The 25,438-nt window shown below is 40.5% G+C and overlaps 1 protein-coding gene across 4 annotated transcripts in view; it reads left to right on the top strand.

Annotated features, from left to right (window-relative positions):
- Window positions 1–4,801: 4,801 nt before the first annotated feature.
- The window catches only part of CCDC88C (coiled-coil domain containing 88C), a 126,426-nt gene continuing 105,789 nt past the window's right edge, over window positions 4,802–25,438 (top strand). For all 4 annotated transcript variants that reach the window (XM_027869911.1, XM_027869910.1, XM_027869912.1 and 1 more), the window contains exons 1-5: window positions 4,802–4,867; window positions 19,489–19,547; window positions 21,901–21,984; window positions 23,407–23,547; window positions 24,473–24,657. In XM_027869911.1, the coding sequence (XP_027725712.1) occupies window positions 4,822–4,867; window positions 19,489–19,547; window positions 21,901–21,984; window positions 23,407–23,547; window positions 24,473–24,657 (515 nt within the window). In that variant the 5' untranslated portion in view covers window positions 4,802–4,821. The remainder of the gene's footprint in view (window positions 4,868–19,488; window positions 19,548–21,900; window positions 21,985–23,406; window positions 23,548–24,472; window positions 24,658–25,438) is intronic.

The raw sequence follows: 25,438 nt of genomic DNA, 5'->3' as shown, positions 1-25,438 counted from the left end.
AAAAAGATTAATCAGCATAAATATCATACATGCAGATCTCAAATGTCCCTGCTGAAGAAGGGAAGAAATGATTCAGAATGTACTATATGTGATTGGGAGGAGGGGAGGGGTAGAGAAGTCACGAGTGACATCTCAGGTTTATCTTCCGAACAATGATTTGCTTGCATTTGCCATAATGATAATAATTTTGTGTTTACAAAGTGACTTCAAGGTTTACCAAGTTTTTAAAGCCTCACAAACCCTGTTCAATAATTGGTACAAGTATCATTGTTCCCATTTTACAGATGAGGAAATTGAAATTTAAGAGAGATCAAAGGATTATGTATTTACAACTGAAAAGGAACTCAAAAGTGAGCTAGACAAACCCTCTCATTTTACCGTTGAGAAAACTGATGTCCAGAGAAGGTAACCATAGTGTCACAGGCATCATAGTAAGTAGTGGATCCAGAATTTGAACCCCAGGTCTTCTGACTCCCAAGGCCAGCACTCTTTCCACCACACCATTTTGACAGTATCTGTGTCTCTTCTCCAATGCAGAATCACAAATTTTTTGGCCATAGCAACTCTCCAGTACTATCTACTAACTCTTGGAGGGATTGGTGTGACTGTGGTGGAGAGAATATCCCCACCAGTGAAATTGCAGATCATTGAAAGGTTGATACATTTTGGTAGCTTTTTAAGGTCTCCATGTTGTTCTCCTTTTCATTCATATAACAGACATTTATTAAGGACCAACTGTATTCCAGGTACTAGGTGAAGTGTCGTGATACAAAGACAAAAATTGAAATAATGCTTGCCCTCAAATAGCTCACTAGGTCTCCTCAGAACAATCCTGTTGGGTAGTTAGTGTAACCTTTATTCACTTATTAACAATAAATATGTGAGTTACTATGTAAAATGATGTATTATAGAAATGTTATTATTATTCCTATTATTTTATATAGGATCCTTGATTAAGAGCTGAAAGAAAACTTAGTGGTCATTTAGTTCATTTTACAGTGGAACAGCCGAGACCCAGAAAAACTTGGTGACCGACCCTTGGTCACAAAGGTAGTAACTAGCAGAACTAAGATGTGAACTCAGGTCTTTTGACACCTGGTAACCTCTTTCTTTTGTGCTGTGCTGTTTCTGTGAGTGTGGCCAGACTTCGGAATAGACAGAGGAGAGGGCGGATATAGGGGAAGGGAGGGAGGGAGGGAGGAAAACAAAATTCTTGGTTCTGTGGACATTAAATTTGTGATGAGTAGACCTTACCATATGGATAGAAACCAAGGAGCATTATGTGACATCCCAGAATTAGCAGGATCTAACAGCTTGAAAGCTAGCCCTGGAGAAGTCTCTGGGTGAGTTTGTGGGCCTTGAAGATTTTGAAGAGATGAGCCACGAAGTCTTATTTCCTTTTAGGGATACCTATGAGTAGATGGTACTTTCTCTCCCCTTTCCTAGTGAGAGAACAGAGGTTTGCCTTCACTTAGCTCCCAACCAGGGGGAACCAGTCAATCGATATTTATTAAGTGCCTACTGGTTGCCAAACATTTTATCTAGAGACTAAGTTTCCGCTTGGGTATGATGAGAAAGATGGACTTCAGCTGAGAAAGAGCTTTCTGCCTTTGGAAGGGGTTAGGTCCTGGGTCTAAATGGAATGTGCAGTCTTTGTGCTATGCTTCAGTGATGCTTAAATTTTTGTTATGTTCTGTATAATCCAATTAAGTGCTTTGTGCAGTATGCCCTTGTGAGTAATCTTAAATGGGGATGAATGGGAGGAACCAGCAGCATGAGCTATGAGATTTGATTAGATAATGTAGACCCAATCCCAGTCTAAGAAGGAATCCAAATCCACAAAGGGGCAGAATGAAGATGTGAGTGACAGCTAGCTTCTCTGAGGGCCTGACAGAGGCAAAGGAAAAATGAAGCCTGGCAGGTACTTCCCTGCCATACCATACTTGGTGATGTATGTGCCATGTAGATAAGAAACTGAGGTGCTAAAATGATGCATGCATTGGCTATAACAGAATAATAATGACTAAACCAGTAGTTTATACTCAAGCTGAACAAGGAGGTATTTTAAGAGACCCTAGTTGCCCATGTCATGTAATCTGACCCCGAAGAGTTAGATGCTTGGGTATTGAATGAATTAGCATGTGTGATTCCTAGGACATCGGCAGTGGTTGTTGAAAGATTGTAAAGAAAGGGAGAAGTCCTACAGGTCTGGAGAAAGAGCAAATATCCTCATTTTCATAAAAGGGAAGAAAGCCTGCAACCTGTAGGTCAGTGAGACTGACATTGATTTTTTGGAAAAATTGTAGAGAGCATTATAAGCCACAGTTTGGTGAAGATTTAGAAAAAAGGGATCTATGATCCCAGAGAACTAACATGGCCTCATCAAGAACAGGGATGTCAGATGTAAGCTTTTTGGAAAGGATTTATAAATGAATGGATGGGGAGAATGTTGTCAATGTTGTTTACCTAGATTTTAGCAAAGCATTTGAGAAAGTATCTCATGGTATTTTTTACACAAGAGATATGTAGTAGACAATAATAATCAAATGCATTAAGAACTGGTTGAATAGTGGGACTCAATTTCCACTTGAATCAGTTACAGCTTTGTAGGAAGTTCCTAGTGGAGTACCCCGCTTGTGCTTGGCACTGTGCTCTTTGTATGATTTGAGTATAGTCATAGATGCCATGTTCATCAAATTTTCAGATGGAATCGCCAGTGGCATCTGGGATGGACAGCTAACAGATCACATGAGAAGACAGGTCATGATCCAAAAAGATCTTAATAGGCTACAGCATTTGGGCTGAATCTAATATAATGCAACTCAGTAGCAATAAATATAAATTCTTATACTTAGATTCAGAAAAGTCAAGTTCACAGGGATGAGTGTGAAATGGTTAGAATTTCTGAAAAAGATCTTTGATAGTTTTAGTGGATTGCAAACCCAATTTTCTACAGTAGTCAAAAAAGGCTCAAAAAACCATCTTTGGTTGCATTAGGAGAGGCATAACTTCCAGGAATAAGCAAGTGTACTCTTTGTACTCTACCCTGGTCAGCCACATCTGATTGTGTTCTGTTCTGGGCACCACACTTCAAGGAAAACGCTGATAATCTAGAGAGTGCCTAAAGGAGGGCAACCAGGATGGTGAATAGCCTTGAGGTCACACAGTATTAGAATTAGTTGATTCCAAGTCCAGAACACTTTATACTCAACCATATCACCTTTGTGGGTGCATCTTCACAGCCCAGCATGCACCAGATGGGCACCTGGGTTTAGGCTCTGCAAGATTGCTTTTCTTTCTCTTTAGTACTACAACAGGGTTGTAAGGGTCAAGTAAGATAATGTGTGTAAAATGATTGGTAAACCTTAAAGGTATTATGTTGTTAACTTCTGTTTATTTCCACTGCAGATTAATTAAGTAGTTATGGTGTCTTTTCTCCTACACCAAGTCAAAAATAAGTGTAAGGATGATTTGATTCTTTGGATTTTCCATAGGGTGGCTGGTCCACCATCCTGGGCTTGTTGCTATATTCATCCACTCCATTTATACCCTTGTATAAGGCTAAGGCTGATATAACTGGCAACATAATTTTTGATTTATCTGACAATTTAGAATACCTCACTATAACTTCCTTCTATTAGCACATTTCATTGTTAACTGGCAGTATTATAAATGGGGCACGCTTCCCTCTTTGTGCTAAGGCTGCTTTGAAAGTTGTAATTTTTGTAAATTATTGAGTCCTGTTTTAACTATACCAGAGGAGTTTGACATGAAAAAGAATCCCAGAATGAACTCATTTTATATGGGTTCTATGGCTCCATTTGGACAAATCTCTAATTATATGGAGAGAGGAGGCCAGGAGAGGGGCCACTAGATTTGGTCAGAGGACTTGGGTTCAAATTTGCTACTTAGTACTTGTGTGATATAGGGCAGTAATCCTGTAACCTTTCTGGTCCTGAATTTCCTTTCCTATAAAGTGACAGGTTTACATGATCTCTAATTATTCGACTCTAAATCCTTCTATATTTTATATTTTAATATATAAATTTTAATTTATTACATATATTTTATTTTTATTTAATGTATTTTATATTAGATTTGTTTAAAGCTAGGGACTCTGTATAAGGAAGAAAAAAAACAGTGTCAGTCAAGACTCAGTAAATATTTTGCATGGAAAGCCTTCATTGACTGAACCTGTATTTTACATGCCTCTAAGCCTCCTAGGCAGGAAAATCCTTGCATTATCCTTTACAGCAAGTTCAGGTACCTGTACTGTAAAACTGCTAGGATCCTCCCAGCATCCAGAGAGTGAAAAGACTTGTAAAACACACCTTTCAAGATATGACTGATAGCTTTCTCAGTGAGAGGGGGGCAGGGAGGGAAGGAGAGAATTTGGAACTCAAAATTTAAAAAAAAGTTAAAATTTTTTCACATGTAATGGGAAAAAATTAAATATTTAAAAAATAAAAAAGTGGTTTAATGTGTAAAAGAAAAGAAAAGATATGATTGATAGCCAATACTGGGACCTCCTTCTAAGAGGGCTCAGATTACTCTGGACCCTTAAAGGCCCAGAATGCAGCCAATTTCCTCAAGCACAGTAGTCCAGATAGGGCATAGATTAGCTGTGATTTATGTCCATTCTAGAGAAGTCAGTGCTGTTTGAACTTAACAATTTGCAATGTTTCTCATTTGGGACTTGCCCCCATGACCCATTTTAGGTGGTCTTCCATCCCACATTGCTTGGTTGTGCATGAAGTAAAATCTCTCTGAGCTTTGTTTCTTATCTCCTTTCTTTAGGAAGTCCTCCAGCAGCTGATTGTAATGAATTTACCCAATGTTTTGATGATTGGCAAAGACCCCCTGTCTGGTAAGTATGTTCTTACATCTCCAAGCCTGGTCAGTTCCACAGGTTTTTTGTACAGCTCATGGCAAAGGGCTGCTAGGTTGGATCCAACACAATGTGGAGGATCTCCATGGTCTCCAGATTTAAAACGATAGGTTTATTATCAGTGGCATTAAGGCAAGAGCACATTTTCTCCTATAAGGATAAATCACTTTCCATTTCCCATCCAGCTGATTCTTGAGGGTGATAAGATATATTCCAGCCCTGAAATTCTCTGATCCCAAGAACTTAACATCTGACTTGCAGTTTGTCTTGGAGGACTTGTCTGTGCCATTCATTTGTTCATTCATTCATTTATTCATTCATACATGCTTTCTCCCAAATAAAATGTGTGGGCATATTAATCAGTAGTGGCGTGGATGTTATGTGTACATTCATTAGTAAACCTGCATTAAGCACCTACTCTATGTAGTAGTCTCTGTTTGAAATTAAGCAGCAATCTCTCTGTAAAATTGATGTAAACAGAATTAAGTGTTCTAATGCCCTGCCCCTGACACAGAGTAGGACATTGTGAAATAGCTGTGGATGGATTGATGGATAAGCAAGGCTAAGACCTTTGTTTCTTGTTGACATTTCACTTTATTGGTAGGTGGTAGACATAAGCTTTCAGGTCCAGAAGAGGTCATGTTACTAATTGTAACCCTTTCCTGTCTTTGTTGACACTTGATTCAGTTTTCTCATCTATTAAGTGGGATATTAATGTCACCTTTAGAACCTACCTCCCTGACTGTGAAGCCAGCATGGATTTGGTGTGGCCCCAGGGGAAGGAAAGGTAACAAGCATTTATGAAACCCCTACTATGTGCTATGCACTATGCTAAGTGATAGAAAGATTTTATTTCATTTGAACCTCACAACAACTCTGGAAGGGATGTGCTCTTTTTATCTCCATTACACAATTGAGGAAACTGAGACCGAAAGGTTAAGTGGCTTGCCTGGGGTCACGTGGCCTAGCATCTGAAGTAGGATTTGAGCTCAGGTCTTCCCAGTGCTCTGTCCACTATGCCCTGCCCCAAGGTGTGCTGGAACACCTGACCACCCTCTTTGTAGTCAGACTTATGCCTCTCGCATTGGCTTGTTGTGAGAACCAAAGGGGATGATACACATAAGGCGCTTTGCAGACTTTAAAAATACTCTACAACTGTCAGCTGTTGTTGTTATTCATCTTTTCTGAGCATTTTGTAACGAGGGGAATAGGAAAATCAGTCGAGTCTAAGTCAGTAGGAAATGAAGAAGTGCGAGATCGCCAATTTAAAATGTATTTCAGTAACTCCCATTTACCAAGGCACAATGGTAGGTGCTAGGTATGCAAAGACTAAAATCCCTCCCCCAAAACCCAATATTCCCTGCCATCTCGAAGCTTACCTTCTTGAGGGTCAGAGTGATGATGACAATATAGCATGTACATGGTTGCATATAATTCAAATAATCTAGAAGAAAGAAAAACAGCTACTAACTAAAGTAATCAGGGAGTGTGCTTCACAGAGGGGGTGACAGGCCTGAGGACAGTCTGGAAAGAAGATAGGAATTCAAATGAGGTAATATTTGTCAAGTGATTCGCATAGTGCCTGGCACATAGTAGGTGCTATATTTCCTTCCCTTCTTCAAAGCATTGATTACATATTTGGCCCCATAGGGATATGTAGTCCAGTAGAGGTACTGCTGCCATGTATGGTCTGTCATGGCGTAGTTAGAAACAGGTTTAGAAAGCAGAAATGTGTTCCCCCTCTCCGCACCTGCTGTGCCTTCCATCTTCCATCTTCCATCTCTGTTTAATATTAAAAAGTCTGAATCCTGGATTCTGGAGCTGTGTATTTGTTTTCCCCCTCTGTATCCCCAGTGCCCAGCCCAGTATCTGATAGATATGTAGTAGGTGATTAATGAAATGTTGTTAATTAAATTGATTGACAAGGAAACAACAGACACATGTGGATGACAGAGGGAGAAAACCAACTTTTTTTTTTTTAAGCAACATTAACCCCGAGTTGAATTCCCATCTCTTCAGTTTTAGAATCCAGGGAAGGCTTTAGGCCATTCTGCCTGACAAATCTCTGTATCACGAGATCTGAAGATGGGACCTTGGAGACTTTTTAATCCACCCCCCCCATTTTATTTTTTTCTTAAATTTAATTTAATTTTATTTTCTGTTCTAAATTATCTCCCTCTCCCTCTTAATTCCCCACTCATAGAGAGGGCAAGAAAAACAAAGCACATTACAAATATGTGTAGTTATGCAAAAGAAATTCCCACAATAGCTGAGTAAGAGAGAAAGGAAGGAAGAGAAAGAAGGCAAGAAAATATACTTTGATCTGCACTGCAGCTGTCTCTTCTCTATCTAGAGGTTCTTCATCATGAATCCTTTGGAAATGTAATTGGTCATTGCAACCTCCTCATTTTACAGAGGAGGATGCTGAGGCCCACAGAGTTAGAAGAAAGTTGGTTAAGGCCACCCAGTTATTTGGGATTTGGACTAACTCCAGTCTTCTTTCTGCTCCACCCTGCTTGTGTCCCAGTCCTTTGGGTTAAGTCAGCTTTGGCGGTCCAGTTTGGTTTCTGTTCTCTACCTGGTCGACCTAGCAGTTAACTTTTAGCGTATTCAAAGAAACAGATTTACTTAGGCTCAGGCCTAGCTGGATCATAAACACCACATAGCAGGAAACCCCATTTAAGTTAGGGGAACATTGACCTTGTCAGTTCCTGGTAGTAAACACCTCTAGTAAATGCTTCTCACTAAAATCCTCAAGAAGTTAGATCCTTCACCAATTGACTTTTCTATCATTTGCTTCTTTATTTTGTTTCACAGCTGTCCTAAGGAATGACTAAAATATGAAATGCAGGTTTTCTTCTCTTCAGTTCTCCCTTTCTGATGACCCCTTTCTCATGTTAGACTTCCTTAAGACAGAGAGTGACTTGAATGAAAGAGGCCCTGCCGTCCTGCAGACTCAGAGTTTGGGGGGTTCAGTATTTTAAGGACATTAACAAACATTAGACTGGACTCAGAGGATCCTAGTGAAGACTGTTGAAAGGTCTTGAGACCAGACTACACAAAGATCAGTTGAAGAAATAAGAGTTTTTGGAGCAGCGAGGTGGCGCAGAGCACCAGCCTTGAAGTCACAGGACCTGAGTTCAAATCTGGCCTCGGACCAAACACTTGACACTTACTAGCTGTGTGACTCTGGGCAAGTCACTTAACCCCAACCCAGTTGCCTTGAAAAAAAATGAAGAATTTTTAACCATGAGAAGACTTGGGTAGGGACAAGGGGGTATGATTTTTCCTTTCCTTGGCAATTATTTTACTTTGATTAAACTTTAATAGGAAATGATGATTGCCTTTATTAATGCCTGTTCTATTCCATTTCCTCTCTAGGTCAGGTTGGAGCTGTTTTAATTGTACACCTTATCTTGTCTTTATCCTTAATTCTAAATTGATGTTTTTCCTTTCATTAGATTGTAAACTCCTTGAGGGCAGGGACTGCCTTTTTGTATCTTTGTATCCCCATCACTTAGCACAGTGCCTAGTACATAGTAGGCACTTAGTAAATGTTTATTGATTGATTTTCTTAGGATACTTGGTTATCCCTCCTGGAAGTGTTAATGATGACAATTAGTGCTGGAGTTGGAGTCAGGAAGACTTTATTTCAGATCTCAGCTCAAGACTTAGCTATGTGATGACTGGACAAGTCATTTAACCTCTTTTAACCCAAGTTTCCTCATCTGTAAAATAAGGGTAATAGTAGCACCCACTTCCAAGCTTGTTGTGAGGTTCAAATGAAATAATATATGCAAAGTACTTTGAAAACCTTAAAGTGTTATATAAATGCTAGCTATTATTATCAAATTATTATTATTATTAGCATTAGCCTACATCTGCTGCAGGGATGAGGAGATAGAGAAATTCTATAAAGGATTTGATAAGTCTTTCCAAATTAAAAAATATCTACATAAATAAGTACTTGAATATTTGATGATTTCAATGCAAAAAAGGACATGGGAGGTTGGAAAAAATATGTTGGAAAATATGACTCAGACTTAAGAAACGTAAGAGGCCAAAGGCTTTTTGACGACATAGCTTCTGTTTATCATGAATGTTTGCTTTACGAAGAGGCATCAGACATGACAAACACTAAATAACACCACCAGAAAATGAAATTGATTGTGTGTTTACAGACAGGAAATGACGACTTACCAATGTGAGCGCCATTTCTGATTCATCTGACTGCATAGGTTGGACCTTTGGCTGGTTGGAACATAGATCAAAAACCCAATTAACTTTGTGGAAAATATAGGAGTAGAAGATTTGCTGCAAGACAGTACGCAAGTGATTCAGACGGTGATCCGTGGGCGCTCCTAAGGTTATAGAGTCAGAGATTTAAAACTCAAAGGACCCTCAAAAACCGTGGAGACGAGCTCCCTTTTTGTACAGATGAGGAAGCTGAAGCCCAGAAAAGACTTAAGTGCCTTGTCTTCAAATGAATAGCTGATTTGGGAGGGATTCTTCTGCCCTGGAGCAGCCAGGGAGGACCCCGTGGATCTCGAATTTGATTTTGGGTAGGCAGAGACAGTGGAAAAGGCGTTTCAGTCACAAGCGAGACTGAAGAAAAGACTTGGAAAGAGGAAAGCTGAAAACATTTGCTGGATAGAATTTGTTTTCATTGTTCCATATTTTCCAAGATGATGTGAAAAATGTTTTGTATTTCTCTTTTTAAAAAACCATTAAGTTGCTTTTTAATTCTTTTAAATTTTAATTAATTGCTTTTTAAAGTTAATTTAACATGGTTATCTTGGGGTTGCTTTTTTATTTGCTCATACCAGTGGTGGCATCTGCAGTAGGTATTTGTCTTATCATAGAATCACAGGTTGTTAGTGCTGAGAAGTATGGTTGAAACCATTTATTTCAACACCCTTCACTTACAGAGAAGCAAAGTAATCAGCAAAGTGGATTGTCAGTTTTGTTTCTGACCAAGAAATGTTTTAATTATAAAAATCATAGGTCACTTTGCTCATCTGTAAAGTGAAGGGTGTTGAATTCTAACGTTTTATTTTCTTTGGATGATGAATGAACCGTGCTCTATCAATTCCAAGAGTAAGAACGGACCTGAACCAAGTCATCTTACCTGTCTTCCCACCTCTAAGCAGGACTATATTTAGGCCACACTCAATAGATAAGCATCTCTCTTACTTCCCAAGATCTTCATAGAAGATCATTTCATGCCCTTCCATTTGTGCAATTTACCGTCAGCAAATTTTTCTGTAGGTATAAATCGCTTAACCAGTTAATGACATATCCTGTTTTTCTCTTCTTGTTCAAGGACAACTCATTGTAACTTTGTGTATAAATTCTCCCTATTTTTAAAATATGATTTTACAAGTCTCTCTTTGGCCTTTTCATCTTTAAGTTTCCTTTGACACTCTATTTACTTTGTATCATCTCTGTGGTTTCCATCCCCTGAATACCTGCAAGTTTTACCTCTATTCTCTTGAGCGGTAGAGATTTGCTGATAATGGCTTGTTCACTGCTGAGCTTGATGTGGGATTTACCTCCCTGTCTGCTTTTATTTCTGCATGTTTACATTTTTGTGTCCAGTATCATGTTTGCTTTTTAAGTTTCATATTCTTGTCTACTTTGTCAGTTTTCCTGTGTATTTGCACATGATGCATAATCTACTTTATAGTCAAGAAGTGTGTATGTGTGTGTGTGTTTCTTCTCAGTCACCATTTCCAAACTTTGCCTCCTGTACTCCCGCCTTCATTGTCATCCCTATCTTCGCAGCCCCCAACATTGGACTCTACTCTTGGAACCACCCTAGGCTCTTAGGGTTGAGCTTTTAACTTGTCTTGCCCAGAAAAAGGCCTCTTTGTCATGTCCCTGCTACTCTTTTAAAACCCCAAAGCCTGCTCTCCACCCCCTCCCACAGTAACTGCCCTTTATGTTGTCTTTCCACTATTACATATAAGGTCCATAAGGGCAGAGACTTTCTTATATTTGCATTTACACTTTATACTTAGCACAGTGCCTGAGACATACTTAGTAAGCTTTAATAAATGTGCTCTCACTTTGTGTGCTCTCTCTGTGTCTCTGTCTCTGTCTCTCTGTCTCTGTCTGTCTGTCTCTCTCTCATCTTTGTCAGGAGAGCCCCAAATGGAGTCATTACTAGTTGGACACAACTGAACAGCATCTATCTATCCATCCATTCATCTATGTCTGTCTGTCATCTGTCCGAATGTCATATTTTGTTTATACCTATTTTTACTTACCACTTAGAAACTGAATAAACTTTTATCCATGAATTTTTTATTTATATCGTTTGTCTTTACATCACCTACATTTTCCAACGTACCGTACTCCTACCAAAACAGTCACTTAAAACAAAAAAATGAAAAGGAGTGAGGGAAAAGGAATTTTAGCACAATCAACTAACAGATCAAAAAATTTCCCTCATTTCTACCAGGAAGGGGATGGAGGGAGGTGTCCTCCTAGCTCTTCTTTGGGGTCAAGCATTGTCATAATTTTTCAGTGTTCGATTTACATTGTTTTGTTGAAGTTGCATATGTTGTTTTCCTGGTTTTGCTTCACTTTATAACTGTTCATGTGAATCTTCCCATGCTTCTTCATATTTCTTATTTCTTGTTTTGTTTTGTTTTGAGGCATTCAGGGTTAAGTGACTTGCCCAGGGTCACACAGCTAGTATGTGTCTAAGGTCAGATTTGAACTCAGATCCTCCTGACTCCAGGGCCAGTGCTCTATCCACTGTGCTACCTAGGTCCCCCCATATTTCTTATTTCTTACAACACAGTAATATTACATTGCATTCGTTCACCCCAAATTGTTTACCTATTCCCCAGTTGAAGGGCATCTCCTTTCTTTCTAATTTGTTGCTACTACAAAAAAAACTCCTATAAATATTGGGGCACTTATGGGGCCTTTCTTGTTCTCATTGACCTGCCTGGGGGTATATGCCTGGCAGTGGAATCTCTGGGTCAAAAGGTAGAGACATTTTAGTCACTTTCTTCACATAATTCCAAATTGAACATGAATGTTTTTTCATTCTTCTAGTTCACTGATAAAAATGTCAAGTGTCAGTGGACCAATACTACTTATGTCCAGGCTGCTGGTCATTCATCGATGTCAGTCTCTCTGACTACTGTATTCCAGCCAGCTGTGTAGTGTATCTGCCTTCACATGTTTACCCAATTAATTGATGATTGGCTTGGACACAGTGGAATCTGCAGCATTGTTGAAACCAGGAGAAATCATAGCTACTTCTTTCTCTGGATCAACCAGGTTTATCACTCTTATCATGTAAGGAGATTAGATTGGCCTGACAATCAATATAAATCAGTAAGCATTTATTAAACGCCTGCTGCGTGCTGGGCATTGTGTTAAATGCTGGGTAGGAAGCAAGAGTTATTCTTAACCAGTACCCAAGGTGTTAACAATTTGATTTTTGTTACAATCCCCTCTTTTTGGTAAGTCTAGAAGCTATATAGTTTCCAGGATATCATTTTATTATCTAGGCATGTATATAATGACACATTAGGCAATGGAAATTATGTACATACAGTAATGGAATGTTAGACCTGAACCAGACCTTCAAAATTGTCTAGTCCAACTCTTCATTTTCAGATAAGAAAACCAAAGCAAAGAGATGGACACTCATCACAGAAAAAGTAAACGTCAGAGGTGGCACTGCAACCCAGGTGTCCAAGGGTAGTGCTTTGTCCGTAGCATCACCTACCTCCTGTTTGTAGAAATAGGAGCATCTGATCATAGGCAGGGAACTGCCACCGTCATTTATTTGTCTGCCTTGATGGAAGCTGACTCTAGCTACCAGGCTAGAATTCCAGTGGGCTCAAAAAAATAGACTAGCCATCCCTTTACTCCTTTCCCATTATGACTGACAAGGACAGAGATGGCGCTTGAGAATGGTCAGAGAGAGGGTTTCCATCACCACTGTCTCATACTTTGAATCTGCTTTTCTCTCAAACTCTACTCCTGGTGTGACAATAGAAGTGTTTTTCAGTAGATTTTAAAGTTCTTTTTGAAAGGCAGAATCAAAACATTATAAAAAGATAAGACGTTATTGTGGGTTTTTTCAGGATTTTAATTGTTTTTTGTTATTTGGCTAGACTCAATTACTAATTCTTTCTACTTCTTTTGTTGATCTCTGAAGTTGAAGTTGGTTTTGTTTGTGATTCTGACCTCTCCACCTGACCCCTCCCTTTTTAAATCGCTCCCTTACTTGCCTGTTTCTCTGAATGTAGTGTGTTTCTATACCAAACACTGTAAATGTGTGCTTAAGATAAGAAAGAGGTCCGTGTGATGCCCACTCCCCCATCCCTTCCTCCATATTTGTATCCTCTTCTTTTTAATTGGTTACATTTTATTTGTTTTGCTGAAGATGCTTTACACAAGGTAGGCGCTATTCAAACAGGAAGGCCGTTTTTGATAATTGATACCTTACATTTTCCTAAGTTTTTTAATCTTTTGAATTTGTTCTAATATTTCTTGTTGTCTCCTGAATCATTGAGTTCTGTTTTCTTTATTTTTATTTTCAGGGAGTCCACTATTATAGTAAGAAAGTACCGCTTTTTGTTCAAAAGCTATTTATTTGACTTCCTGGTTTTTTTTTCCCTCCAGAACTAATTTTTTTATTATTTTTTAATGTCTTGCTTTTTCCACATACTCTTGAAGTCTTTGAGGCCAAGCCTAAGCCTTTTAATTTCCCTGAGATTCTGCTTATACTTGTGAAGTTACTCTCTACTTTTGGCTTTAATTCTTGAGTTGCTGTAGATGCACAGTATTATTTCTTCTTTGTGTTTGGTCATCTTCTGTTTACTAATTTTCCTAATCTTCCTGATTTGAGACTTTGTGCCAAAGCTGGGCTGCATCCCTCCATACTTTTGGATAGAATAGGTAGGGTCTGACCTCAAGCTGGTGGGATCCTGCATAGCATTTGAAGGTTTCAGTTTTCCTCTGAATCATCATAGATCAAAGCCCTGCAGTCTAAAAGGCTCCCTGGAGTATCTATGATCAGAATGTGACAGAGTCACGCCCACCCCACCCACCCCCAGCTTCCCTATCAGAAGACAGCCTCCAGTAATCCCATCTCCCAGAAGAGCATCCCAGTCTTAGGGTATCTCTGAAGTATTATTGGTAGCTCTGGCAAACTTTTGTGCTATATGTTATATTTACTCTGATGTTCTTAGTGGGACTATCTCCTAGTCCAGTCCTAGTTTGGATAGAGAAATTTATTATTGTTCTTCTTAGCTTTACTTATCCTTATTCGATCTGGTGTCCTTTTTAAATCTTTGCTGGAGTATATGTGGGAGAACTGGGCCCTTCAGTGACCTTTCCTAACCAGTGGTCATTATTCTTATGCAGCTAAGAGCAGGGTAAGCTGGATGCTAATGATAATTTGTGGTTATGTTCAGTCCATTTGGCTGAGAACGCTTATTGCATTAAAGCAATGGCTAGCTGTTTGTCCAGTATAAAACACCAAGAGGTTCTTTATACACTTAATATATCCAGCTTGGACCAGTAGCAACTGCTTATGATTGAGATAAGTCAATAAGCATTTATTAAGCGCCTACTACGTGACAGCTACTAGGGAAGAAATGACCTTGCCCATCATTTCAAACGATTTTGTAAGATTAGAGAGAAATAGAATTTCTGAAAACATGGTCTGTAATCTTAAATCCACTTAGTGCTTGTTTTCTCTTGTCAAGTCTGCCCTTGGCCTGCCTTTCAAACCTCACTCTTTGGCCTCCATCAGAATCTTTCCATCTATTATGTGCTGCCCTGATGCTTACAACTAGTCATCACTCTGGTGAGCAGACAAAACTTACTGACCTCCATGCTGGAAACAGGACAAGTTTTTAAAAATGTGGTATTTGAGTAAGTGTTAGAAAACAGCCTTGTGCAGTCTTATGTTGTCCCTCTGAGTATAGTCAAGTGGGCTTTCTGTTTCTTTCCTTCCTAACCCTTGCTTAAGCCATGTCAGCATTTGGGGGGAAATGAGAGGGGCTGTCCCAGTAGAAATTAGTCTGATTGTACCAGCAATCACTGAAAGGGTGAAGTTTCTGTTCTGCATACTAATGAGATGAGAATTGTCAGAAAAGAAACCTAACCCCATGACAAACGATCCTGCTTGGTGCTTTACACTCATGCATCATATCCATTTAGGGGGCTAGAAAATGAGTTCTTGATTCTTTCTGAAAGTGGGAGGCTCTTGGGGTACTTGGACTGGTTTTGCTTTTCTCAGACTCTCTAGTGGGTACCTAGCACAGGAGTGTGGGGCAGACAGTCACAAGCTAGCATGCCGAGTTTTACCAAACTGACTGTCAGATACTGCTGCCTGGTTACCAAACTTTGTTTGCTGGACCTCTTAGAGACCGTCTGTAAGCACGGAGAATATGCTCACACCGCAGCCAGCCTGGAACCCACCATGGCTTCTAACAGGATTGCCTTTGCATGCGGCATCCGTCTTAGGAGCGGAGACGTGTTGTTGGTTAAAGGTTATTTTGTTGGTATACTAATGTTGGGGCTCTGAATTTTCTAGATAATAGTGATCCTCCCCTCCCCTCCCCCCACCTCCCTCTGCCCTCCTTCCTCACCTAGTTGATTCTAGATCTATCATTGAAATCTTTGTAACTGGTCATGATTTTGCTTTTTCTTTCTAAGTTTGGAGCTAGGAAATAAAGTAGATTCTGCCTGTTGTTTGGATAAGAGTGGGGGTTGAAAGAAGGGGTGGTATTTTGTTATCATTCTGAGATACTCCTATTTTGGTTGTGTGTTTATGGTAAATGTGGAATCCAGCTGTTTTAAATTGCCCTGGGAAGCTATTTCATGTGCTAAGATTAAAGGCTGGGTTCAGATCCTGCTTCTCAAGCATACTACCTGGATGACCTTTTGCAGGGCACTTAACTTGCCTGAATCTCAGTTGGTGATTAGACAAGGTGACTTTTGAGGTCCCTCCTACTCAAGATCTCTGATGACTCTATGATATCTGAGGCTTTTTAGGGACACACATACTAAAACTGTAGGGGATGGAAGCTGTTTTCATGGAAAAATTCCCCTGCCTGGAGTTTCCTTCCCTTGTTAACCCTTGAATTATGAGTTAATCTGGCCTCCATCCATGTTGTGTTTATCTGTGGCCACAGGTGGTGGATCTTGTCATTGGTACAGTATTCTATAAAGTGAAAGACATTGGTTGTAGGAGATACTGAGATATCGCCACAATATGTGTGCTGTTTGATTGCCTCCCTAACTCCCAGTCAATTAACCAGTAAATAATTTCTTATTGATCACTCCAGTGCGGGGTTCTGAGGAAAGCAGTTTAAAAGGAGTTGATAGTGTTTGTTCAAGTGTGGTCCTTGAGGTCAAAACTAATTTCCTAATAATGTTAAGATGTTTTCATTTCCATTTTAGTAAATATCAACAGATATAACCCACATAATCAAAAGCTCTTATTAATTTTCAAGAGTATAAAGGGATTCTCAGATAAAATAAAATTTGAGAACTGTTGGTCTACACAAATCTGAGCAGGGCCAGTGAGGGGTGTAAAGGGGGACTTTTAACGGTGGCAAATGGACAGAAATCTCAGGTGGATTAGAAGTACTATACATAGCTTTAAGGGGTAGGGGTTTGACTATGAAATTCTAGGAGAGGCAAATTGGGTCATTTCCAGAGAACTTGGTTATTCTGAAAAAGTGGTTGGTAGGCTGTGCTGATGTGACTCACTATTTAAAAAACCCATCCTTACTACCCTGTAATCATGCCTAGGAATTTATCAGTATTTGAATCAACAGAGTATAGTCAGATGTTGACTTTAATATGAGAGGCATGAAAGAACAGAGTAGAGGATTTTCAGTTATCATTTAAAACATCTCATCCTGGAAGGCAGTACAGTAGCTAACATTTATATATAATACTTTAAGGTTTGCAAAGCATTTTGTGTTTATTATCCTATTTGATCATTGCAACAGTTTTGTGGTGCAACAGTCCTGATTCTTTGTTACCCACTTGGGATTTTCTTGGAAAAGATACTGGAGTGGTTTACCATTTCCTTCTCTAACTCATTTTACAGATGAGGAAACGGAGGCAAAGAGGGTTAAGTGACTTGCCCAGGGTTACAGAGATTAGTAAGTGCTCCCATTTGGAATTTTCTTGGCAAAGATACTGGAGGACTTTACATTTTCTTCTCCAACTCATTTTATAGACGAGGAAACTGAGACAAAAACAGGGTTAAATGACTTGCCCGGGGTCATACAGCTAGGAAGTGTCTGAGGTTGTATTTGAACTCAGGTCTTCCAGCCTCCAGGCTCAGCACTCTATCTACCATGACGTTTAGCTGTCCTTAAATCCTGTGAGTTAGGCACTATTTCTGTTTCCATTTTACAGATGAGAAAGTTGAGATGGAGAGAGGTTAAGTAACTTCTAGGATCATACAGCTTTTGTCTGAGGCAGGATTAGAAGTCAGATTTACTTAAATTTTAAATTTATGGTGTCTCTTTGATTTATTCCAAGCAGTATTTTCTCTTAACAGTGAACATTAGTTGGAGGCAGTTGGACTGTAAGTTATAAAAATAAAACCCAGCCTTGGTGTTTTGTAGGCCACTGTACCTTTGTAGCAGTGGCGTGCCAGGCAAACATCATAGATTTCTAATTTTCACTCTCATCTCTGCCGTTCATTAGCCACTGCACCATTGTGAGCTAAGACAACCTCAGCCGGGACAGTGTGGTCAGCTGTGGGGAGATTCCAGTTGGTAAAGGAGATCTGCTTCTATTTGTTAACCAACCTGAATACCCTACTATAACACGTCTCAGTGAGAGAAAATGACAATATGTCTTAGTTATTTAGAAACTCTGGAAGGAAGAGCAATCGTGTTCACCTACAGAAGGGTAAATTTTATAGATGCATAGAATTCTAGAAATGGAAGAGGACAGGGAACTTGGAATATTGGGGTGATGGGGAGGCATCATTTAGCACCCTTATTCTGTATTGTTCTTTCACTGATCCTCTACTCCACCCACTCCATTACCACCATGGGTGGGTGACTTTAGACAGTTTCCTCCTGTTTTAGAATGGATTGCTGTAAACAGTGTGCAGCTGTGTATGTTTGGCTGCAAATGTCCACCTCCCATTTTCTGCCAAGAAGTCTTGAGTTAGGTTACTTTGCTTGTTAATCTCCAGGATGCAGATAATACCGGCGCATGTTTTCCTTAGGCCTTGCCCTTCTGGCTTGTGCTCTAGGTTGGATTTCCACAGTGATTCCCCTTCTCCAAGCCTCCCTGGGGACGCAGTTCTGTGGAGTATGGTGAATGGTCTTTCCAGGTTCCTCACCTCAGCAGTGTGACTGCTTATGACTCACAATGGGAATCTGCATGCACTTTTCCTTTGTATATATTTGTGGTCTCCTCCAATAGAATGGAAGCTCCTTGAGGGCTGAAACTGTTGATTTTTGTCTTTGAATCTCCATCTAATCCAGTCTATCTGTCTGCCCATCCATCTGTCTATCCATCCATCCATCCATCTAATTATTTTATTCATTCCTTCGTTTATTGGTCCAGGTTTGTGATTTTTATTGTTGAAGGGCAGCATGCTGAATTTGGAGTCAGGAAGACCTGGGTTCGAATCCTACCTCATACTCATACCAGTTCTGAGACTCTGGGCAAGTCATGTAATCTCTCAAAGAATCTCATTTGTAAAATGAGAGAGTTGGACTTAACTTCTGAGGTCCCTTCTAGCTCAGTGATCCTAGGATTCCAAAGTGGAAACCTTCCTTCCCATTGATGCATCTCTAATTTGTAGTTTTTTGTTTTTGTTTTTGTTTTTGTTTTTAAGCAAGGCAATTGGGGTTAAGTGACTTGCCCAGGGTCACACAGCTAATAAGTGTTATGTGTCTGAGGCAGGATTTGAACTCCGGTCCTCCTGACTCTAGGACCAGTGCTCTATCCACTGTGCTGCCTAGCTTCCTCTCTAATTTGTAGTTCTTGAGAGCTGCCTACATCACTGAGAGGCCGAATGATTTTTCTCAAGCACATACAGCCAGTTTGTGTCAGAGACAAAACTTGAACCCAGGTCTTCCAGAGTCCAAGGCTAGCCCTTTCTCCCATAGACTGTGCTGCCTCTCATTTTACGGATGGGGCAACTCATAGGCCCCCAGCAAAGTTAGATGGTTTTTCCAAGGTAATAATAAGCCTATCTGAGAATTGAACTCAGGTCCTCTAATTTTAAATTCAGCGTTCTTTTCATACGCCACTGCCCCTGTTTTCAAAGAGCCCGTGTTCTACTTGGGTGGATTAAAAATGTATGTAAATAACTATTATATAGGTAGAATGTGGGGAGAGGTCCAGGCAGAGAGCTGCTTTGAGAAATCTGAGGAGGGTAGGAGTCACTTTTAGGTAGCTAATTGCAAAGACTAGGGCTGGAACCAGTTAGCAGATTTTATATAATTATAACTTCAAAGAGTGCCATCAAATACAGGCCACCACTGGACTTGTCCATAAATAAATGGCTAGTGGTTAGTAGAGTAGTGTGTGTATACATGAGTTAAATTTCCTATGTGACTCTTCTTTTGTTTTAGGTAAAAGTATGGATGAAATTAAGAAGGTCCTCTTACTGGTGCTGGGCTGTGCTGTTCAGGTTGGTGCATGGAGTTGGGGATCTGGGGGTTGGGGAATTGGGGCTGGGTGAGGGATGAGATTATTGTTATGATACATGGTGTTTTAGTTGGTTGATGGTACAGCCCAAGGATGTATCAAAGCCAACTATTCTAGAATAAATAAGAACTTAATAATGTTATTAATTAACCTAACAGATGTGCCTAATACATAAATGACCTGTGACTTTTATCCCCCTGGAAACTCCCTTCCCTCATGAACATTGCAGCTGTCTCTAATTTATATAGCCTTAGAGAGTTAGTATCAGAGGTAGTATTTGAACCTAATTCTTACTGACTCGGTGTCCACCATTTTATCCCCAGTACCATGCTGCCCCTCTAGGAACATGCAGCTCCTATAATAAATTACACTTTGTGTAGGTAAGCCAGGTAAAGGGAGCATTTGCCCTGTGCCCCTGAGTAGAGATTGGACAGTTCTTTGATCAGTTGCTACATGTTGCTTTTGCCTGGATTTATGGTTTCATTGGTATAAGGAACTCCTGGTGAGAAACTCTTGGGGACAGCTAGGTGGCGCAGTGGATAAAGCACCTGCCCTGGAGTCAGCAGGACCTGAGTTCAAATCCAGCCTCAGACACATAACACGCACTAGCTGTGTGACCCTGGGCAAGTCACTTAACCCCAATTGCCTAGAAAAGAAAAGAAAAAGAAAAAAAAAACTGTTACTGCTTGGTACCTGTTCTGAGATCTCTAGTCTTAAAGAGTTGCTTGGGCCACAGAAAAGTTAAGGGACTTGTCCAGGTTCACATAACTAGCATGTGTCTCAGGATCAGGATTTAAATCCACATCTTACGGACTCCAGCCCAGCTCTCTATCCACTGTATCTTGCTGTGTTCATGTGTGGGTGTGTGTGCATTTGTATATGAAAGGGAGTATGCTATAGAGACTAGAAGACTGGCCTTGGAGTTAGGAAGACCTAGGTCCAAGTACTGCTTCTCAAACATGACTCTGACCCTCTCAGTTAAAGATGAGCTTTCAGCTTGATATTGGTGGAGGGTGTTTCAACACTGGGAGTTCCCTCAAACGATGAAATAATAGGTTGAGTGCCTCACTGCCTCCTCAAAAGTGCATGTGTATATCTATGTATATCCACCTCTAATATAGTGACACTTTAGAGTAGAAATGGATCTGAGAGCCTGCTCTGACAAGAACATCCAGGTGCAGAGAGGTGATTTGTTTCGTGGTAAAACTGGGAATAGAAACCAGATAATCATAATAATGACTAACTTGTATATTGTGCTTTAGAGTTTGTAAAACTTCTTTATCTACGTGCAGTCAAACTGACAGATTGCATAGATACATATGCATACACTTTTGGGATACTCAGCCTGTTATTTCATTATTTTATGGAATTTCCAGTATAGAAGTGCCCTCTGCAAATATCAGCTTGAAAGCTCATCTTTGACTTAAAATCTTTTTTTGTGGGGGGAGGGCAATTGGAGTTATGTGACTTGCCCAGGGTCACCCAGCTAGTGTCAAGTGTTTGGTCTGAGGCCGGATTTGAACTCAGGTCCTCCTGACTTCAGGGCCGGTGCTCTAGCCACTGTGCCACCTACCTGCCCTGACTTAAAATCTTAGATGCCTACAGCCCTCGGAGGTTAAGAGGCTGGCCTGTAGTCAGATTTATGTAATTTATCTCATTGATGCTTACAACAACCCGAGAGTTGGGTGCTGCGATTACCCCATTTTACAGATGAGAGAACTGAGGTTGGCTTGCCTGGAGTCACACAGCTACTAAGTGTCTCTGGTAGGATTCAGACTCAGGTCTGCCTGCCTCTTCAGTCCAGTGGTCTCTCCATTGTATCCTCTAAGTGTCCATGTCTGCTGACTCACAGGGCAGCACACGTTTAAATACACCAAGTGACTAGGTATTAGATTTGTTTCCACCTTGGGCTGCTTGTGTGGTGGCCAGAGGAGGATCCTCTGGGCCTGGGGACTGACTGCCCTGATCATGGAATAGTCAGTGCTGTGGGGAAAGTGCCTCCACTGCTTCTGGCTATTTGCAGCGCTTTTTGTTAAAGAGTCTCTGTACCGTAGGCGTCATTGCCTTTCTTCAGCATGGGGCACGTCACCCAAAGGAATCAGGCACTGAGGCTAAATGACCCCACGATCCCTGTGTGGAAACTTGAATGGAAGTGTTAACCAGAGCGCCATGGGGAGAACTTCTAGGACGTTAAGAGAGGTAGCCAGATTGGGCAAGAAGGAAGTTTCCTTTTCTTTTTAAATTCATTTATGTACCTGAGGTAGCCTCTCCGTTAAAAAACGGAACCTGTTGTTGACCAAGAAAGCAACTTCCATTAACATTTCATCCCTTTACAGTGTGAAAGGAAAGAGGAGTTTATTGAAAAAATCAAACAGCTGGACATCGAAACCCAGGCTGGGATTGTGGCACACATCCAGGAGGTGCGTTGGTTCTTCTTCTTAGCTTTTGTGAGGTGGGCTGTGTCTTTAGGGGTACGTGGCTGTGGGGTACCACGCCGGTGATGATTATGAGGTTTGAGCTCTCAGTACTGGATTAGCTTAAGGTCAACACCATTGCTAGTGCTTTTTATTAATTTGGAATTTCATCCAGCACAGGCAAGATAATTACGTTTGGAAATACGATCATAAGCCATTTAACATATGTGTGTGTTCTCTCTGTCTGTCTCCGTCTCTCTCTCTCCTTTTTTTTATAAGCCCTTAATTAAATCCCCTTTTGTTTCCTACTTATTACCTAATATGGGCTGAGACTATTTTTAAGAGTGATGTTGTCAGTTGGTTTAGGCTCAGAATTGATTTACATACTTCTAAAATGTACTCTGGCAAATGTCACCCTGCTTTCAAATATTCGTTTCTTTTTAAAGAAAAAGACTCTGCTACTGTCAGTAGCGAGGAGAAAAGACACTGAGTTGCTGTCATTTTAAAGGATGAAATCAGAAATTTCTAGAAGTGCTGCCCCCCCCCCAATCCCAGTGCAATGAGAGTCAGCTTGGGTATTCCTGGTGGGACTTTGCAGCTCTCTCTCAGAGAGAGAGAGAGAGAGAAAGAGAGAGAGAGAGTGTGTGTGTGTGTGTGTGTGTGTGTTCAAATGCATGTGCCTGCAGGCTTGTCTTGGTGAGTCAACTATTTTAATGTAGCTGTCATACTCTTGAGACAATAATTGGTAGTACTTTGGGCACTTACCTACTTTCCCCCCATCTTGATCAAGGAAGATAACACTATTGCTGAAGCTGTTACCACTACAGCTAATAGTAATCATCATTATAACCAGCTTCAGGTCTTCGAGCAGGGCTATGGTGGATACCTGTAAGGAGTGCTGTAGACAGAGAGTTAGAATCCTACTAATTAGGTGGTTGGTAATAAATATAAAACCTGGTAGACTTGAGAGTATTGGGGAGGGGGGTATTGTGATTAGGGGCAGGATAATTGAGAAAGGGAATCTACTTAGTGTTATTAAATTGATTTTTCTTGACTCTTGACTGACTTCAGTGAAAATCTCTTTTTTGGCATTAGTTTCTGGAGTTAGGGCTACTCAGTAGAACAACGCATCCAGGTATTCTCGGGACAAGTATGACTTTGTTCAATAAGGCTTAGTTTAAGATAATTTTTGAAGTGCTACCTGTTTCTGATTCCATTTGGCAAATTGCCTCGGTGTGATGGGATTAATAATTCACCTGCCTTCCAAAGGAGACAGGTGTTCAGCAGAAATTTAAAGCCTACATCTTATATTTGTTCTGATCCATTTACCATTACCAATTCCCTGCTCATAATTAACTTGAGCCGTATTCTTTCCTCCTCCCTCCTTTTCTAAGAGCCCCCATCAACAGTGTCTGTCATTGTTTGCAGGTGACCCAGAACCAAGAAAACGTGTTTGACCTGCAGTGGTTGGAGTTGCCAGACATGGCCCCAGAGGAGCTGGAGTCTCTCTCAAGAAACATGGTGTTTCATCTCAAACGACTCATCGATGAGAGAGACGAATGCACAGAAGTATGTCTGAGAGGTCCCCCCAGTACTCGAAAGAATGGCCTGGCAGAGGATGGGGAGGGATTGTGCAGAAAGGCTGCAGGGGGCTGGTGATAATAGCAGTCTTTGCCAGGGCATTAATATCTCTGATTTCTTTTCTTTCTTCCTTCCTTTCTTTCTTTCTTTCCTTCCTTCCTTCCTTCCTTCCTTTTCGTGAGACAGTTGGGGTTAAGTGATTTGCCCAGGGTCACACAGCTAGTAAGTGTCAAATATCTGAAGCTGGATTTGAACTCGGGTCCTCCTGACTCCATGACCAATACTCTATCTGCTGTACCACCTAGCTGCCCTTCTGCTGCCTTTCCCTGGGACAAGTTTTTTATTTTTTTTTCCTGATATTCCTCTTCAGCCTCTTAAGACTCATCTAATTTAATATGCCCTCTTCTTTCTCTCTACTCATTCTCTGGTCCATATCTAGAACTGTAGACTTTAGAAGTGGAGGGCCCCAAGAGAATATCTAGTCAATCTCTCCAAGAACTAGTGAGGGACAGGTATAATGCAAGGGATTTGGAGTCAGAAAGACCAGAGTTCAAACTCTACCTCAGACACTACCTCATACTCACAAGCTATGTGACCCTTGACGAATGGTTTAACCTCTCTGAAACTCCGTTTCCTCACCTGTAAAACTAGAGGCTGTATCATTGGCCTTTAAGGTACCTTCCAACTCTAAATCTACAATACTATGATACATGAAATTGTATGACGAGAATACAGCATAAGTGATTTGGAGGGAACCATCGTTGTATGGCCCTGGGCAAGTCACTTAACTCGGAGCCTCAGTTTGCTCATCTATAAAATGACTTGTACGCCTTTAAGGGTCCTTTCCAGTTTTAAATTGATGATCCCATGCTCATCTTTCTTCCTTTGTCTCTTTTTTCCCTCCTAACTGAAGTTAATAGTGGATCTTACCCAGGAAAGAGATTATCTGCAGTCTCAGCAGCCACCCAGCCCCCTGAAACTGTCCAGCACTGACTCCACCCCCAGCCCAACCAGTAGCCTCTCCAGTGAGGACAAACAGCATCTGGCCGTAGAGCTCGCCGACACCAAGGCCAGGCTACGGAGGATCCGGCAGGAATTGTAAGTCATCGGGAAACTTGTCCCTTCATCAAAGAGCTCAAAGTTGCGTTTTAAATTGTCATTTAGTTATGTGATGAGTGAATTTCATTTGATACGGTTCTTACTATACTTAACTGTGTTGTTTTTTTTTTAAAATGTCATATTTTATTTCCCTCCAAATTACACGTTAAAACAATTTCTAACATTTGTTTTAAAAAAAAATTTTAGAGTTCTCAATTCTCTCCCTTCCTTTCTTCCCTCCCCCCTCATTGAGAAGGAAAGCAGTTTGATATGGATTATACATGTGCAGTCATGTGAAACTGTGTTGCTTTTCAAAAAAACATATCTTTTATCCCTTCCTCTTCCTCCCAACCCTTCCAACAAATTAGGGCCTGAATTAAATATTACCTTGTTATACAAGGTGTCCCAAAAGTCTTAGGGGAGTTTTAAGCCTTAAACTTAAAACTGTCAGAAAACTTTTGGGACACCCTGTTTAACAAACAGTTGGTTTTTATTAAGATTCAAATTCAAAATGACTTTATGACTTTTGGGACACTTTGTATTTTCTCAGTTGGAGACAGGCAAACTTAAATATTGTTATTCTAAAAGTGCCCCACCTCCCTTTGATTACTTTGTCTTTCCTCCCATTGGTTGGTTTTCACGGTGGTCTCTCCGTCTCTCCTTTATCTTGGGGTTGCTCTTTACTCCTCCACCCTCAGCGGAAGTCCCCAAAACTTCTTGGTTCAGGGGAAGAGGGCTGGAGGAGATGGTGCTTGCAGCAGGAACTCAGATCCCTGTGATC

This window comes from Vombatus ursinus, unplaced genomic scaffold (assembly GCF_900497805.2).
Source record: "Vombatus ursinus unplaced genomic scaffold, bare-nosed wombat genome assembly UNPS02014794.1, whole genome shotgun sequence".
NCBI classification, from domain to species: domain Eukaryota; kingdom Metazoa; phylum Chordata; class Mammalia; order Diprotodontia; family Vombatidae; genus Vombatus; species Vombatus ursinus.
Note: the sequence above shows the minus strand (reverse complement) of the source record. Positions and strands in the feature narration are given on the sequence as shown.